The sequence below is a fragment of the Phyllostomus hastatus genome, unplaced genomic scaffold (assembly GCF_019186645.2).
Source record: "Phyllostomus hastatus isolate PE091 unplaced genomic scaffold, TTU_PhHast_1.1 phas_contig_159, whole genome shotgun sequence".
Taxonomy (NCBI): domain Eukaryota; kingdom Metazoa; phylum Chordata; class Mammalia; order Chiroptera; family Phyllostomidae; genus Phyllostomus; species Phyllostomus hastatus.
The window spans coordinates 10,034,715-10,050,684 of record NW_025333640.1 but is presented as its reverse complement, the minus strand read 5'-3'; the positions used below and the strand labels follow the sequence as shown (position 1 = coordinate 10,050,684).

Sequence of the window (15,970 nt, the reverse complement as noted above, 5' to 3'; positions counted from 1 at the left end):
AGGATCAACTTTCACCATCCTGAAGCTTAAGATATTAAACATTCTGTTCAACTTAAATTAGGCAGTTTAGGTCATATTACACTAACAACGTAATTACATACACTTGGCCATACAGTAAAGACATCTGAATTGGGAGATACGGGAACAAGTTATTTCTTTGGGGTGTGGCATTTGGCTAAGCATTTGTCAATATTCTTTCCTGTGTAACTGATGTCTCAGGCAGAAAAAGCGTTTGAAAACCAGAAATCAAGGAACCTCTATCAAGTGGCAAAAAGCAGGTCCTCAGAACAGAAACTTATCAGCCCACTAACAAGGCTGATATTGCTTACTGCCATAATAATTGGCTTTCTTGTCATCAGCTCAAAAGAAAGAGCATTCCAAGTGAGCTCCTCCCTTTCGGTGATATTTGCATATCCCGCTTGGACCTTTTGGTTACAAATTCACCTCCTTAAAGAGCCGTGTGAAAAAGCAAGAACAATCAATAAAAAAAATCCTTCCAGTTATAAATCAGCCACGTGGAGCTGCTGCGGCAGCAGCGGTAGCCCCGACTTCCTGGTTTGCTTCCTGCAAGCCGAGCCGCAGGAGGCTCGGGGAGAGGGTGTGAGAGAGAGAGGGGCAGTCCAAGCAGCTCCTGGACCGCGGGAGGGGGCGGCAGGCCGGGGGATCCTGCAAGACACGGGCGTTAAGGGCAGAGTTATAGCTCAGAATTACAATAAAAGTTTGGCAATCTGGAAGCTTTAAGAGCTGAGCTGTGGGGCAAAGGCTAAAGCTAAGGAGCAGACCTGGAGAAAGTATAAGTTAGTTACAAGGTAACGAAGGCTTACGAGGGAGATTCGAGTGCACAGTGGGAGAGAAAAGAAGGGGACTGCGGATCTGGACGGGGGCAGGTAGACAGAAGGAAGATTAGAAGAGCGAGACGCACGGGTCGGTTGGATCTCTGCGGAGGCCGCCAGAGGAGGGGGAGTACAGCGGCTGCAGAGCGCGGTCCAAGCGCGGGGCCGCAGGGAAGGGGGGGACGGAAAGGCCCGGGGGAAGGTAGAGCTGAGGGGAGTTCCGGATCTGGAGCTGGAAAGGGCAGGCAGCGGAGAGGGCGGCAGCCTGAGCGGCAGGGGTGGGGGAAGGAGGAGGAGAGCCGGAGGAGGGGGAAGGAGGGAGGGGAGAGCTGTGGCGGCGGCTGCGCCCGGCTGTGTGTTTCTAACCGCCAGAAGAAGATGAGGCTGAAGATTGGATTCATCTTACGCAGTTTGCTGGTAGTGGGGAGCTTCCTGGGGCTAGTGGTCCTCTGGTCTTCCCTGTCCCCGCGGCTGGACGACCCGAGCCCGCAGAGCAGGATGAGGGTGAGTGACCCGCCCGCCCCCTCCGGCGGCGGCGACCTGCAACTTGTTTTGTTTGCGCGCGCGAGTGGCGGGAGCCGGGAGCGGCGACGGGGTCGGGAGCGGCGTTGGCGCCGCAGCTCCGCAGGTGGTGCTGGCGCAGCGCGGGAGGATCGGGGGCACCGAGCCCCACGCACTCTGTCCGGGCTGTCCGCCACGGGCCCGCCCCCTCGCCGCCCCTTCCTCCCGCGCTTCCCCGCCCCGGGCTCCTCCGCCGCCGCTCCCCGCGCTGCGGATGCGGCTCTGGCGGCTGGCTCCACGCCGGGACTGCTGGGGTCCCTGGGGGCAGAGGCGGGGGGCGCGGCCGCCCAGCCCGGGTCTCCGCCGGGCTGGGACCGCTGTGGTCACGGCTGGGGGACGCGGGGTTGGTCCAGGCTGCGGCCTGTGGCACGGCAGGCCTAAAGGAGACGAGATGTGTCGCCGCTGCCATCACCACCGGTCCGGACCAGGCCCCTCGGTCCAGCCTTCCCTTCCGCCACCGCCCGTCCGGGGGTGCCCGCAGCCCGGGGTTTCCCCTAGCCTGCGGCCCGCCGGGTAGTGGGAGGGAGACGGTGCCCCGCCTCCGACTCTTACGGACCGCGCCGCCTCCCCCTCCACTCCAGCGGCCGGGAGAAGGGGTGCGTTGTGCAGCCGAGGCCTCGCCCTGGACTAGCCCTTCCTCTAGCTTCCCGGCGGCGGGAGGGCGGTTGGTGCGGTGGGGGCCGGGGGGGCAGAGGGGCATCCCCGCCTGGCCCTTGGGTCGAGTCCCCACCCCTCCTGGGGATGCCCCAGCTCCCGGAGCGACATCCTGTCCGGGGGACGTGAAGCCGGTTCTTCTTACCGGGCTGCGGCAGGGCTGCTCGGCCGGAAAACTAACTTGTGCCGGCGCCCCGCCGCTCGGCGCCGGCTGCCTGCTTTCTCCGCCCGACGCTGAGGGGCGCCGAGCTCCCCGAGGCTCCGCCTGGACGCATTTGTCTGCCGCACGAGGAGCGAGTGTTAGCCCGGACACTCCCTAGCTTTAAAGGGTTTAGCCAGGCGCCTCGGAACATCGGTTACCGGGAGCCGCCCCGACAAGAGGTCGCGGGTACTGTGCTGGGTCACAGCAGATTGGCGGCTTGCCACCTGTCCCAGCAGCCTGACCCTCACTCGCCTAAAGGAACTGCACACCCCTACTTCCTAATTCGGGACCGTAGGGTCGTCCCCGGGGCCCGCTGACCTTGGGGGTGAGGGAGGGCATGAGAAATGCAGGGCTACCGAGTGGCCAGGGGCCATTGGAAGACTTGTGCTCAGTTGTGAAGTGCCTTTTTCAAATATTTTCTGCACTGCATCTGAGTGATCTTGATTAACTTTCCGTCTGGAAAGTTAGCTTCAGGGAGTTGACTGAGAAGACTTCTTTCTTGAATGGGAATCCTAGGAAGAAATTTCCTTATCAGTCCCTGCCAGTATGATAATTGGATTTAGTCTTAAGTTTTAGTATCTGAAGTCTTTACAGCAGTGGAATATTTTTATAATGGGGGGGGGGTGGATTCCCATTGAAGTCATCCAAGTTAAAGTTAATTAAAAAGTACCAGCTTTTGCTTTTCGATATGTTTGTGGCTTCAAGCCTCTCAGCTCTCATGGAGTGTTGGTGACCTTTTTATGATTTTAATTTAAAAATGATTTATTGACAAAAAGTTATTGAATATTACAATTCAATATTTGTAATATTGGTTGAGAGTTTGTTTTATGGAAAAATGGCCTTTACAAAGAGGTAAAAATGTTCAAACCCCATTTTCTGAGAAAAATTTAGAAGAACTGTCAAAACTGTGTTCAGATGGCAAGTCTTCTAGAGCGGTGGTGGAGCGTCAGCACCAATACCCAGCTCTTGAACACATTTTATTTGTGCTGATATGTAAGTACTGAGCCATTGTGCCCATTTAATAGCTGTAGGAGGTAGTGATAGCTTAATTTTTGGTCCAAATTACAGTCATGCTCTGCATAATGGCATTGCAGACAACCAGGGACCACATGTACAACAGTGATCCCGTAAAATTATAATGGAGCTGAAAAATTCTTGTCACCTAGTGACATGGTAGCCATGGTAATGTCACAGCACAACACATTACTCCGGTGTTTGTGATCCCAGAGTAAACAAACCTTTACTGCTGGTTATATGAAAGTATAGCACATAAAATTATGTACAGTACATAATACTTGATAATGATAATAAGCAACTGTACTACTGGTTTCTGTATTACTGTGCTACACTGATTATCACTGTTTTACAGTGTACCATTTTGACTTATTAAAAAAAATTTGCCCTAAAACATTAGCTGGTGTTATGCTGGCAGCAGCCGTATCCATCTCCTGTTTACCATGTCTCTTAATCACATCATTTTCTCTTGGGCTTGATTTAATCTCCTGTTGTTTTGTACAGTAACATGCTGTGCGAGCCTGTAGCCTAGGAGCAGCCTAGGTTATACCATACAGCTGAGGTGTGTAATAGGCTGTACCACCTAGTTGGTGTAAGTGCACTCTGATATTTGCACAGTGATAAAATCTCATAAGGACACGTTTCTCAGAAGTTATCCTCATTCATCATTAAGTGGTTCAAGGCTCTACTTCATAAAATTTGTCACTGGATCCAATGTAAGTTCATTTGCCAAAGACAGAAGCTAGCTGTAAGACTTTCAAACATAATTAATGTTGAAAAGAATGCTTATGGATCAGAAGAGCCAAACCCTTTTACTAACTTTGCAGGCAACAGTAACTAAGGTATAGAAAATAGATTATAAGTCATAAGAGCATAAATAAAAGGACTATTACCTCCCATTAATGAAAACTAAACTAAGAGCTTCTGAGATAAAAGACTAGAAAAGTATCTTCTTTCTGGAACATTCTGACCAGTACTGAGATTCTGACTCCCCAGTTTCCCTTACCCCTCTGGTTCTTTTACTTTGATTATGATTGCAGATCCTCCACCTCTGTGAGACACCTGCCTCTCCTTTAATGCTGATCCACAGATGGGGGTTTTTTTTGGATTCCTATAAATGGCCTGAGATGGCATAGAAAAATTCAGTTTATCAAATATAGGTTCTGCCTCTCTTCTGGCAAATTTATACTCATGGTTCCACCCTGTGCCACTTCTATTGTACTTTCATTGTTCTCGGCACTAAAGTCTGTTGCAACCTGGTCCTTTTTTTACCTGGATTACTTCCTTGCTGTAGATCGGTCCAGTCACTATTGCAAAACACATTATCCATGGTCAAGACAAGAGAAACATGTTTCTTTTCTTCCTTCTATGTCTGGGCCTCATTCCATTTCCCTGAGGTGAATGGTGTGCAAAATGATTTTACTGTTCAAATTGTACTCTGCTGTATACAATTTTTATAGCCACCAGACATTTTTGAGTGCCTACTGTGTATCAGTGCTAGTTGTTGAGGAAACCTCTTTGCCCCTAACCTTAAGGATCTTGCAGTCTAGTGGGCGGGGAGGGGCGGGAGGTAGACATTAATCAAGACCTTACAAATGAATAAAAATTGTGCTGCATGCTGTGAAGAAAAAACGTGGCAGGGGGAGGGTGCTAAGAAGATGGAGGAGCTTGGTCATTAAAGGCTTACCTAAAGAATGAATTTTGGGTTGGGCAAAGGTCCTGAGGTGGAGGGAGCATGGTGAACAGAGGCACTGGAAGAAGATCAACATACTTAGAATGTGGAAAGTGAGAGGAGAGGTCGAGTGAGGATGCCCAGCTAAGTGTGGGTCTTGCACACTATGCTCAGGATTAGGTCTTTGAGCAGTGGGGAAGCCTTTAAAGGATTTTTAAGGAGCAGAGAGACGTGATCAGCTCGCTTTGTGTCTTGAAAAGATCGCTCTGGCTGCCTCTAGAAAGTATAAATTGGTTTGGAGCAAGAGCAGATAGTAGGAGTCCTGTTGGACGTTGTTATAGTTCAGGTGGGACATGATGTTGCTTGGATTGGCATGGTGACAGTGGAAGTGAGGAAAGTAAATTGATTCAAGAGTTTAAAGATGCAAAGGTAACAGGACTGGGTGATTGAATGTGGGAGTGAAGGAGAAGAAGGCCTCAGGAGGCCTAGGATGATAGATTGCTTGTTGTATTACTGAAAGTTCTGAAGACAAATTTCACACATTCTTATGTCATATTTTATGGTTATGGGAAAGCTTATTTTTTTAGGCTCTGTCCTCTGGATATTTTAAGGTCAGCATTTATTAAGACCATCTGCTTAGCACTTGCAAGCACAAAAAGTTTCTTTCATTAACTAGATTATAGTATTTCCCAGACCACGTATCCCAGATTTATTCGTGAGTGAGTGTTCAAAGTTACATCACAGGCCTCTGAAAATAAAAGTTTGTAATGGAAATGTTGAAAGATCTTTAGTGGTTCTGTTACAGCAGATTCAGTACTGCTGCAAAGCTGCATGCAAGCTGATGATTCTGCGTCATTGCTACTGTAGTTGAACCATCGTGGCCCTTAGATTTAGAGCTTACATAGTAGGACTGATTCCGGAATCAATCCTAGGCAGAGGAGTTTTTATGTGACAGGCAAGCTAAGACGGGTTGAAAGGAGCATGACTTACTTAAACAAGGGTGTGTGTATTGATTACCCTGCCGCAGTCAAGTTCCACCGTACGAAAGCCTTTTTAATTCAGTAATGATTGGTTGCAACCTGACAAACTCTGCCCTTGAACATGAGATTTTATTTCAAATGGAAGTGCCATTTATACTATTACAGATAGAGCTATCACTTAGAAAAAGAATATAGCATCTAAAGTCTGAAGTGGTCACTTTTGCCTCAGTTCCCCAGACAAAATGCCTGGGATTGGTTTTTGTTCTATTTTGCTGTCCTCTCTCAAACTCACAGTCAAACAAACAGTCAAATAAAAAACCCCAAACAAACAAAAAAAGCCACCAAACAAACAAAAACTCCCCCTTACCAAGTCTAATAAATTCAAGATTTGTAGCTCTCTTGAAGTTAATGCAGACTTTTTTTAAACATCTTTTTTATTGTTGTTCAAGTACAGTTTTCTGCCTTCCTCCCCGCCTCCCCTAATGCAGACTTTTATATACACGTATATTCTCTTCTGCGTCAAGACTCGGACACTTTTGTGCTTAAAGGTGCCTGTAAACCACTAAACTGAGCTGTTTGGAGGCAGGACTCATGTTTCTTCCTCATGGAGTATCTCTCCCATCTCCAAGGTGATGAACCGTTCAGTCATGACTCCCTCATAGGTCAGGATACCTGGAAATGCAAACATTCCTGAGAATTGCTGTGTCTGTTGATTCTGTGGAAGTTCTTTACCACCTGGTGGCAGGAAAATGAGGCACAGACCTGTTAGCCACCATACCGCTCCCCCTTTCCCTCCAGTAAGACTGTTGGAGTAAAAGTCCCTGCTCTCAAGGGATTACGTCCCAGCTGAAGAAAAAGATGCCATAGTGACATGGCCTGGGTTCCTTTTCCTGTTCCTTAATCCTGGCAGTATAAGGAAATAATGTGAGAGCTATCACAAGGATATGGCCTATAAATAGGCAAACCAGCTGGTGATTTAGAAAATCCACCCAGGGAGAACACAATAACTAGTAAAGAAAGAATGAAAACTGTTGAACAGTCAAATTTGGGTAACTATTTTGTGATTAGGCTAGCTGTGTGGAATGGGAGATAAGGTGTGGGCGACAATTTGGCTTCAGTATAAGCTGCATGATATCATTTAATAGTAAATTGGAAACAGGGAGAGAGAAAATAATGCATCATGAATGAAAATTAGAATTCTGACCTAGGCCATTTGTAAACACAGTATTTGTAAATTCTAACTTCAGAGTTATAAAAAGAGTTGGTCAGCAAGTTTTGAATGGCTATTGAATGTAGGGAAAAGATTGTAATCTTCAACTTTAACTGAGATCATTGTCTTTGTTCATATTTTGCTGATTTTCATTCTTGAATGTAGGTGTAACCTGAAAGAAGGAAAAAAGTTAAATACAGGGTGGGGCAAAAGTAGGTTTACAGTCACTCATATGGAAAATAATACAATAATTAATAATGATACAAGAATAAACTTCCACATACTCACAACTGTAAACTTACCTTTGTCACACTGTAGAGAATTTAAAATTTCTAGAATACAATGAACATAGCTTGAGGCTATGAAAGAAGTGACCATTCTACATGTATTGTCTTGTTTAATTGTAACAATAACCCCCTAATGCAAATCCAATATAATGCTCACTTTATAGTTGAGGCCATTGAGTTACAGAGAGGTAAACTCTTTGCCCAGAGTCGTTTATTGAGGAAGTGGTAGAGCCAGGGTTCAGTCTCAGGTGTTTTGACTCCAGAGCTTTGCTCTCTGACCCTACCCTGAGGTTTTTGACAACACAGATGAGACCCTGCGGACTACACTGAAAGGGAGACACAGAAACAATTTAGCAACAATCACTTGAAGACCATGCAGGATGATATGAAAGAGAAAGGGGCAGCAGGGACCACTCAGGGAAGGTGAAGGAAAGTGATGGCTGAAGTGAGGCCTAAAGAGTGTAAGCCTGTAATGCAGTGCTGAGGAGGAGCATCTCAGGCAGAGGGACTGCGAAGTGTGAGGCCCCTGAGTTTGGAACGGGGGCTGTAATGTTTGAGGAACAGAAAGAAAGCCAAAGTGATGAACATGGTGAGTTTGGAGGGAATACAGTACTTGATGAGCTTGCAGATGGAGGCAAGGCTGTGGGTTGGATGACAAATTAATGCGATCGTTTCACTCTGTGAGATGGTCTTAGATAAACAAATTGGATAGGAAGTTTTTTAGGCCACAGGTTTATGGGCCAGATGAACACATAGCAGTTGCACACGTGAAGAGACAAAAACTGTATTAATGAGGTCCGCTGGGTCCTGTGGGATCACAGAGCAGCAGCATCTAGTTTGCAGGGCTAGGTGCTTTCAGAGAGCTTGTCTTAGGGCGGGTGGGAGGGAAGAAGGTGCTGTGTGCAAAAGCAGGAAAGACTGAGGCAAATCCTGGGGACGGCAAGGCTGGAAGATTGGAAAGGGGAGTGAAGGAATAGCTGAGAGGACCCTAGAAAGGATAATAGAATCTGAACACTGTGAATGGACAGAGCCAGGGTTCAAGGAATGATCTGGAATCAAGTGGGGGCTACATTATAGTGAGGAGAGCAGTGTCTCTGTAGGAGATGATGAGACCTAAGTAACCTAGGAGAGGGACCAAGAAAATGAATGGGAAGAGAGTGTACAAGTACAGTTACCCAGTGTAGCTGATGGGAGGAGGAATCCTACTGGATGGAGTAGGAAGGGAAGGATGCTGTCAGAAGGACCAGAAGTGTCTGAAGCAGTGATCCTCAACTTCAGCAGTCATCAGAATCACCTAGAGAATGTGTTAAAACACAGATTACTCAGCCTCATGCCCAGATTTTCCGATTCAGTTGGCCTGGGGCAGGGCAGATCGTGTGCAAATCTAATTAGCTCCCAGGTGATGCTGATGCTAGTGGTCCTGGGATCACCCTTTGAGAAGCACTGGTGTTGAGAATGTGTGGATTTGGAGGCTGCAAAACAAAAAATTTGCTTGGTTTGGGCATGTATTTCACAGACCATAGGCCAGTCAAGTAAAAGGTGTTTAGCAGGTGGAGCTCAGAATAGAAATCGGTACTGGATGCAAAGGGTCCAGCACATTGACAGGAATGTGATGTCTGCAATTTGGGGAGTGGATTGGTGGATTAAGGGAGTGCGTGTAGATGGAGGAGAGAGACAGGGGCAGGAAAAAAGAAGCGTGGAAAGTGCCTTATTTTAGGTGCTGGGAAGGGAGAGATGGAAGAAGGCACAGGCAGGAGTGAAATGCTTTAGAGAGTGTTGCCCTCTAGGAAACATGGACAAAAGGTGTTTAAGGGTGGGACCCTCAGCACTTTCAAATACTGCAATATTTGAGCAAGGTCTGATTAGAATTAAGGATGCAGCAAGTGGCTGTGGAAGCAAGTTTACCTGCCTGCCAAACTAAGCAATGGTACCTGAGAAAGGCCTCAGGAGCATCGTCATTGGCATCTCAGGAAATAAGAGGACCTGGGAAAACTGGGTCACATGAAAAAGAAGTTCAAACAGTGAAGGAAGGGTTTTACTAGGGGCAGTAACTATTGGAGAGGAACGTAACCCATTTGGGGTTATATTTTTACTGCCTTCACCTCCCCACACCCACCACTCTGTGTGTGTGAGTAAATACATATGTTACACAGGGTGGGGCGAAAGTGGGTTTACAGTTGATTGTATGGAAAGTAGTACAATAAATAATAATACAAGAATACACTCTTTGTATTGCATACTCACAACTGTGGGGCAAAACCTACTTTTGCCCCACTCTGTATGTGTCTCAAGTTGACTCGTAATCATGTAGTAGTGATAACTTGGAAGGCTGTGATTAGAACAACACTTTAATATTTGAAGTTGGAAAAGAAAAACCGGAAGAGCAGTGTGCTCAGCACTTCAGTGAGGTGAGCTCACGAATGAGGTCTGTCGCCGAGGTCTAGTTCAGGCAGCCATCCCGAAAGCAACACTGAGACACGCAGAGCTTCAGTTATCCAGGGCTTCATCTTTTTTGGAGAGGAAAGAACTAACTTTCTGTTGCTAAGAATCCTGAATATTTCAAAATGAGAAATGTCCTCATGTCTCCTCCATTATAAATCCTCTTCTGGGCTTCCCTGTCTTCGTTGCATTTTTAAGCATCGCTTCTGAGAAATATTTAAAACATGTCAACAGGGAGACCCGATTGAGTTCACTGAGTATAAGAACTGGTACACCGAAACTGGAGGAAAAAATTAACTTTGCATTATCTAATTAGGCTTATAGACTTGCTGCAAAGCACCCTGGTTTCCCAAACCTAGAAGGTGCAATTAACTGCAGTATTACATCAATACCAACTAGTTTGCTAATAGGCTTCCAAGCAAAGCAATTGGAACTTGTTATTACCAAGGATATTTTAAACTGGATGAATTAAAATTAAATCACATACTATTGGGAGCAGTTCTGTTTGAGACTAGAATAGATGGATGACCTAATCAGTTTTTTCATCTTTAATCTTTTATTGAGACCCTGGGTTTTAGAATACACTGGGGCCTCAAGAAGGATGCTACTCTCTTCAAGAGTAAACCTTCACATGCTTAATGATGATTTGGCTTAAACATAATTTTAGCATTTGTAGTTCTTTATAAGATATTTCATAATATGGTTTAGTGCTTAACTATGGAGGTACTTACTGTGAAAATATATATTCACAAGTATGTGTACACTTTATAAAATACTTGGAATTAATTAAAGACTAAGTATGTCTTAAATAGACATTAACTGAGAAACTGCCTAAACTTTTGTCACTCTTTTGAGAAGGTGGCTGTACTAGCATTTCTGTTTATTAAATGGTCTGTAATTATCCTTAGACTCTTGGTTTTCCTTTTTAATAAAAACACCAAATATAAGAAATTTAAAAAGCCCATGATAACGTTATTCTCTTTGATGTGAGGAAGGTTTACAAGTTGCTTTCACAACTGTGTGAATGCCTAACCCTTTTCCAGTGGGAAGCCTTGCTTGACTCTGACTCACTGAGTTCTGCTATTGAAGTGAAACAGTAGACTTAGGTTCTCAGTGTAGAATGAGACGCTTCTGAACAGTTTTATAGAATTTTAAGGATAAACACTTGTTAAGAAGTAATATTAAACATCGGTGCACTATCTTTATGTTTCTGTGAGAATTTCTTTTGAAAAACTCTTTACAAAGGCTAAGTACAATAAGGTACAATCATACTGTTACAAAAACTGAAGATCCTGAGCCGTGATGTTTGAAGTGCTCTAAAGATTCATAACTTGTCATCATTTACTGTTGCACTTGAGATAATTTTAGCCTGTTGGAATGTGAAGTAAATATTTCATCTATAGTTTATTAACATCTATTATGGAAAAATAATCCCCTATTTTTGTGCTAGGGTTCTAGCACAAAACAAAAGGATCAGTATACTTAAGTGAGTCATACACATTTCATTTTGCCAGAATATGTCAAAGATACCTGGACAAAGATGCTCAGCTATAGAAAACTGGAAGGGAGGAGCATGATATGTAGATTATATTTCTATTTAGTTTTATAGATTAATAGTTGTATAAACATTTCAAAAATGACTCAGGAACAGTCTATTTGGGTTAAATCAATTAAGATATTTTCATTTGGAACATCTGGTCAAGACAGTGGTGTAGGCAGACATGGCTCACCTCTCACATAGCCGCATCAAAATTACAGCTAAAATAGAGAACAGTCATCACTCAGAACCGTCAGAAATTGAGTTGAATGGAAGTCTGATAACTATAGAATTAAAGAAACCACATCCATCCAGACTGGTAGGAGGGGTGCAGGCTGGTCCCTCACCCATGTGTGATGGAGAGATACCTTAGGAGTGAGGAGTCCCAGCCCCACACCAGGCCCCTCAGCCCAGGGTTCCAGTGCTAGGAAGGTAAGTCCCCACAACTTCTGCTGCAAAACCCAGCAGGGATTGAGTCACTGAAAGAAACTGCTGGAACCCCAAGCAGTTCCTCTTAAAGAACCCATACGTGGACTCACCTACTCAGACTCATTCCCTCCGAGCTTCAGCACCAGCATAGCAGCTAGAAAGGCATCAGTGGTATATAGGGAGAAACCGAAGTGTCTGGCCTCAGGGCAAATAGAGGCCATTTTCCCTTTTCTAAACCCTCCTCCCACAGAGCTGGCAAGCTGGTGCCATATCTGAAACTCCATCAACCTGGCTAACACTGTTGAACCCACCTTGGAGATCCTCAGAGACTCCATCCCACCCAACTTATGGGTCCATCCAAGTTACTTTTCAGTATGAATGGCTGGTCTCAGCTCATGCTTCACAGCTTCCTAAATTCTACCAAACAAGCAACAGCTGGCCTCAGTGAGTCCCAGGCCCAGCACTCACAGCAGCCAGCCTAGATTTTCAGCCTGGCTTCTCCTGGGAAACTCCAAGCCCAGCCCAAGTAATAGCCATCTCAGATGGCTTTATAGCTCAGGCTACGTGGCCCTGGGCAAAACACAGGTGGGAGCTAACCTTGGCCTGCACCACCAGTGACCAGGCCAGTGCACCCAGTGGACAACTACAGACCATGTTGGAGCATCACCATCCTGCCCCTGCACAGCTGATCCTCCATGGAGGGTGGAGGTTGGTGGTAAATAGTCACAGCCAACCTTTCCTTCTGACTGGCCTGGGTAAATGCCTCCTATTGAGCTGCCAACAGCAACCAATGCTCAACTATAAGAGGAGGGTGTGCTCAGCCCACACAAAGGATGTACCTCGAGCATCCCGCTTGGGTGATAAGGGAGGCTGAGCCACTGGACGCTATGGGGCACCTCCTACACTCCCAAGACACAGAGTCAAAGCAGCCCTACCTAATATATAGAAACAAACATAGGGGAGCTGCCAAAATGAGGAGACAAGAAACATAGCCCAAATAAAAGAACAGGTCAAAACCCCAGAAAAAGAGTGAAACAAAATGGAGATAAGCAATCTATCAGATGTGGAGTTCAAAATACTGGTTATAAGGATGTTCAAGGAACTTAGTGAGGACCTCAGCAACATAAAAAAGATCCAATCACAAACTAAGGACACACTAATTGAAATAAAGAACAATTTACTGGAAAACAACAGTAGAGTGGATGAAGCCAAGAATCAAATCAATGATATGGAACATAAAGAAGCAAAGAACAATTAATCAGAACAAGAAGAACAAAGAATTAAAAAAATGAGAGTAGTATAAGCAGCCTCTGGGACAACCAGCATTTGCATCATAGGGGTGCCAGAAAGGGAAGAGAAAGAGCAAGAAATTGGAAATCTATTTGAAAAAATAATGAAAGAAAACTTCTTCCCTAATTTGGTGAAGGAAATAGACATGCACATCCAGGAAGCATAGAGGGTCCCAAAGAAGATGGATGCAAAGAGGCCCACTCTAAGACAAATGCAAAGGTTAAAGATAAAATGAGACTTTTTTAAGAGCAGCAAAAGAAGGTAGTCGGCTACAGAGAGGTTCCCATAAGACTGTCAGTTGATTTCTCAAAAGAAACTTTGCAGGCTAGAAGGGATTGGCAAGAAATATTCAAAGTCATGAAAAGCAGGGATGGATAGCCAAGATTGCTCTACCCAGCAAAGATACCAGTTAGAATGGAAGGGCAGATAAAGAGCTTCCCAGAAAAGAAAAAATTAAGGAGTTTGTCATCACCAAGCTACTATAATATGAAATGTTAAATGGACTTATTTAAGAAAAAGATCAAAACTATGAACAATAAAATGGCAAAAAATACAAATCTATCAACAATTGAATCTAAAAAAGCAAACTAGGCAAACAAGAAAAACAGAAACAGAATCATGGATACAGAGCATTTTGATGGTTGCCAGATGCGAGGGGGGTGTGGAGGGATGAGTGAAGAGATGAGGGGATTAAGAAGTACAAATAGGTAGTCACAGAATAGCCATGGGGATGTAAAGTACAGTATAGGAAAGAGTATCCAAAGAATTTATATGCATGACCCATGGATATGAACAGTGGTATGAGGATTGTGGGGCAAAGGGAGAAAAGTCAGGACAACTGTAATAGCATAATCAATAAAATATAATTTTAAAAAGATTTTTGTTTGCTTGATTGTTTAATGCTGCTATGAAAAATAGGCATTTGTGATGGAAAATATTTGCCAAGAAAAACTTATAATGCAATATACTGAAGTCTTTTGTCAATATCATCCTGTGTACCTAACCTAGACATTTTCTAAAGTACTTGGCTTATTAGGTATAGTTTTTAATTATGCTTACTTGGAGATGACTTAAATCCAACCCCTTTCCTTAATATTTCTTCTGGAAATTTATATCAGATAATCTGATCATTATTTCCTTACGAATCCCATAATTAGTCTTTTAGTATTTAATACAGCAAGGTGTCCTATACAAATTTTATCAGTATTTGTTGTCTTTATAATGTTTGCAGGGTTCTACAATTTCTTTTTTCTTGATTCTTTTGGAGAGAGAGAGAGGAAGGAAGAGAAACGTTGATTTGTTGTTCCACTTATATGTGCATTCATGATTGACTCCTTTTTTTAAGATTTTATTTATTTACTTTTAGAGAGAGGGGAAGGGAGGGAAAAAGGGAGCAGAACATTGATGTGGAAGAAAAACATCCGTCACTTGGTTGCCTCTCCTGGGGACCGAACCTGCAACCCAGGCATGAGTCCTGTTAATCCAGCTAGTGACCTTTCACTTTGTGGGACCTCGTCCAAACAACTGAGCCACACCCGTCAGGTTAATTCTTGCATCTGCCCTGACCAGAGATTGAACCCATAGCCTTGGAGTATTGAAATGATGCTCTAACCAACTACAGGTTTTTCTTTTGAAAGAAAGTGTTTAAAACCTCCTGTTCGAAAGTCTGCTAGCTCTTGCCAGGGTGATTTAAAATGAATAAAAAAATCCATTAGATTTTTTTTGGCAAATAAGCTCTCAATTATGGTACAGAATAAATGACTACAAAGTGCTTTTTAATGTAATGGTCTGGAAATGACTGAAATCTTATTACTGTACATATGCAGGTTTTTCTCCTATGGTGGGGTGTTTCATTTTTAAACTAAAATATCACTGTCAAGATTGAAAATTTTGTTCACTTAAAATATATAATTACATTTTAACATTTAAGCAAAGATTGGTAGAATTTGGAAATAAAGGCATGCGGTTTCATTAACTGTTGCTCTCTGCATGATGGCCTCAGAGGAAATTCTAAGTTCAGTGTTTGTTAAAGCAGGTTGGAGGAGAATGTTTTTACTCTGGTGGTCAATTAAAATAAATTTGCTTACAGTCCAGGGAAGTTCTAGTGGGTGGTAAAGAGAAAAATACTTTTAGTAAATACTTTTCTAAAATCCTGCTTTCTAAAATTGTGCTAAAAGAGGGTGATTTCCAAATCGCTTGGTATTTTATGGAAATACATCTGTATGAAATGAAGATAACTCTTACTTTTCCTTTCATAGTTACCATTTAGACTCTAAAACCTGACACACATTTTAAAATAAATGTAGCACAGTTGTTAAGAAATTTTGAATAGCGATTATCAAAACTTCAAAGATAATAGGCCCCCAAATACCACACTTTTTCCCAGGTCCTGATCTTGAGGAAAGAACCGGTATCATCTGAAGTACAGGTCAAAATATGCATATGCTACCTCAGTCTGCTCCGATTATTTTTCCCAGCATCCTCTTTGACATCTGAGGAATGTTCGAATGAATATGGCTTCGTTTTACTTTCCATAAATTACTACCGCAGGAAGAGTGCCAGCCACTCTCGTTTGAGCATCCTATATGGGTGACTAAATTGAAGAAAATCGCAGCCAGACAGTCTAATAGCTTCACAGTGGTGCAATCATGTTTCTTAAGAGGCAGTTATCATCCTTGACCCCTGCTCAATTAACTGGTAACACCAAGAGAAAAGTAAATGTTAAAATCTTCGTTATATGTTGACAAAAATCACTTTGGTGATCAAGTGAATGGCTTGAAACATGTATTCTGATTTGCACATACTTTTTTCTTTAATTTTAAATACTATCAGGTACTTGTGTTTAAAAGGAAACATGTCTTG

General features: G+C 43.8%; 1 protein-coding gene across 2 annotated transcripts in view; it reads left to right on the top strand.

The window, feature by feature from the left end:
* The first annotated feature begins 659 nt into the window (after positions 1–659).
* Positions 660–15,970, top strand: part of GALNT7 (polypeptide N-acetylgalactosaminyltransferase 7) — a 119,981-nt gene continuing 104,670 nt past the window's right edge. For both annotated transcript variants that reach the window (XM_045831234.1, XM_045831235.1), the window contains exon 1: positions 660–1,337. In XM_045831234.1, coding sequence (XP_045687190.1) covers positions 1,212–1,337 — 126 coding nt within the window. In that variant the 5' untranslated portion in view covers positions 660–1,211. The remainder of the gene's footprint in view (positions 1,338–15,970) is intronic.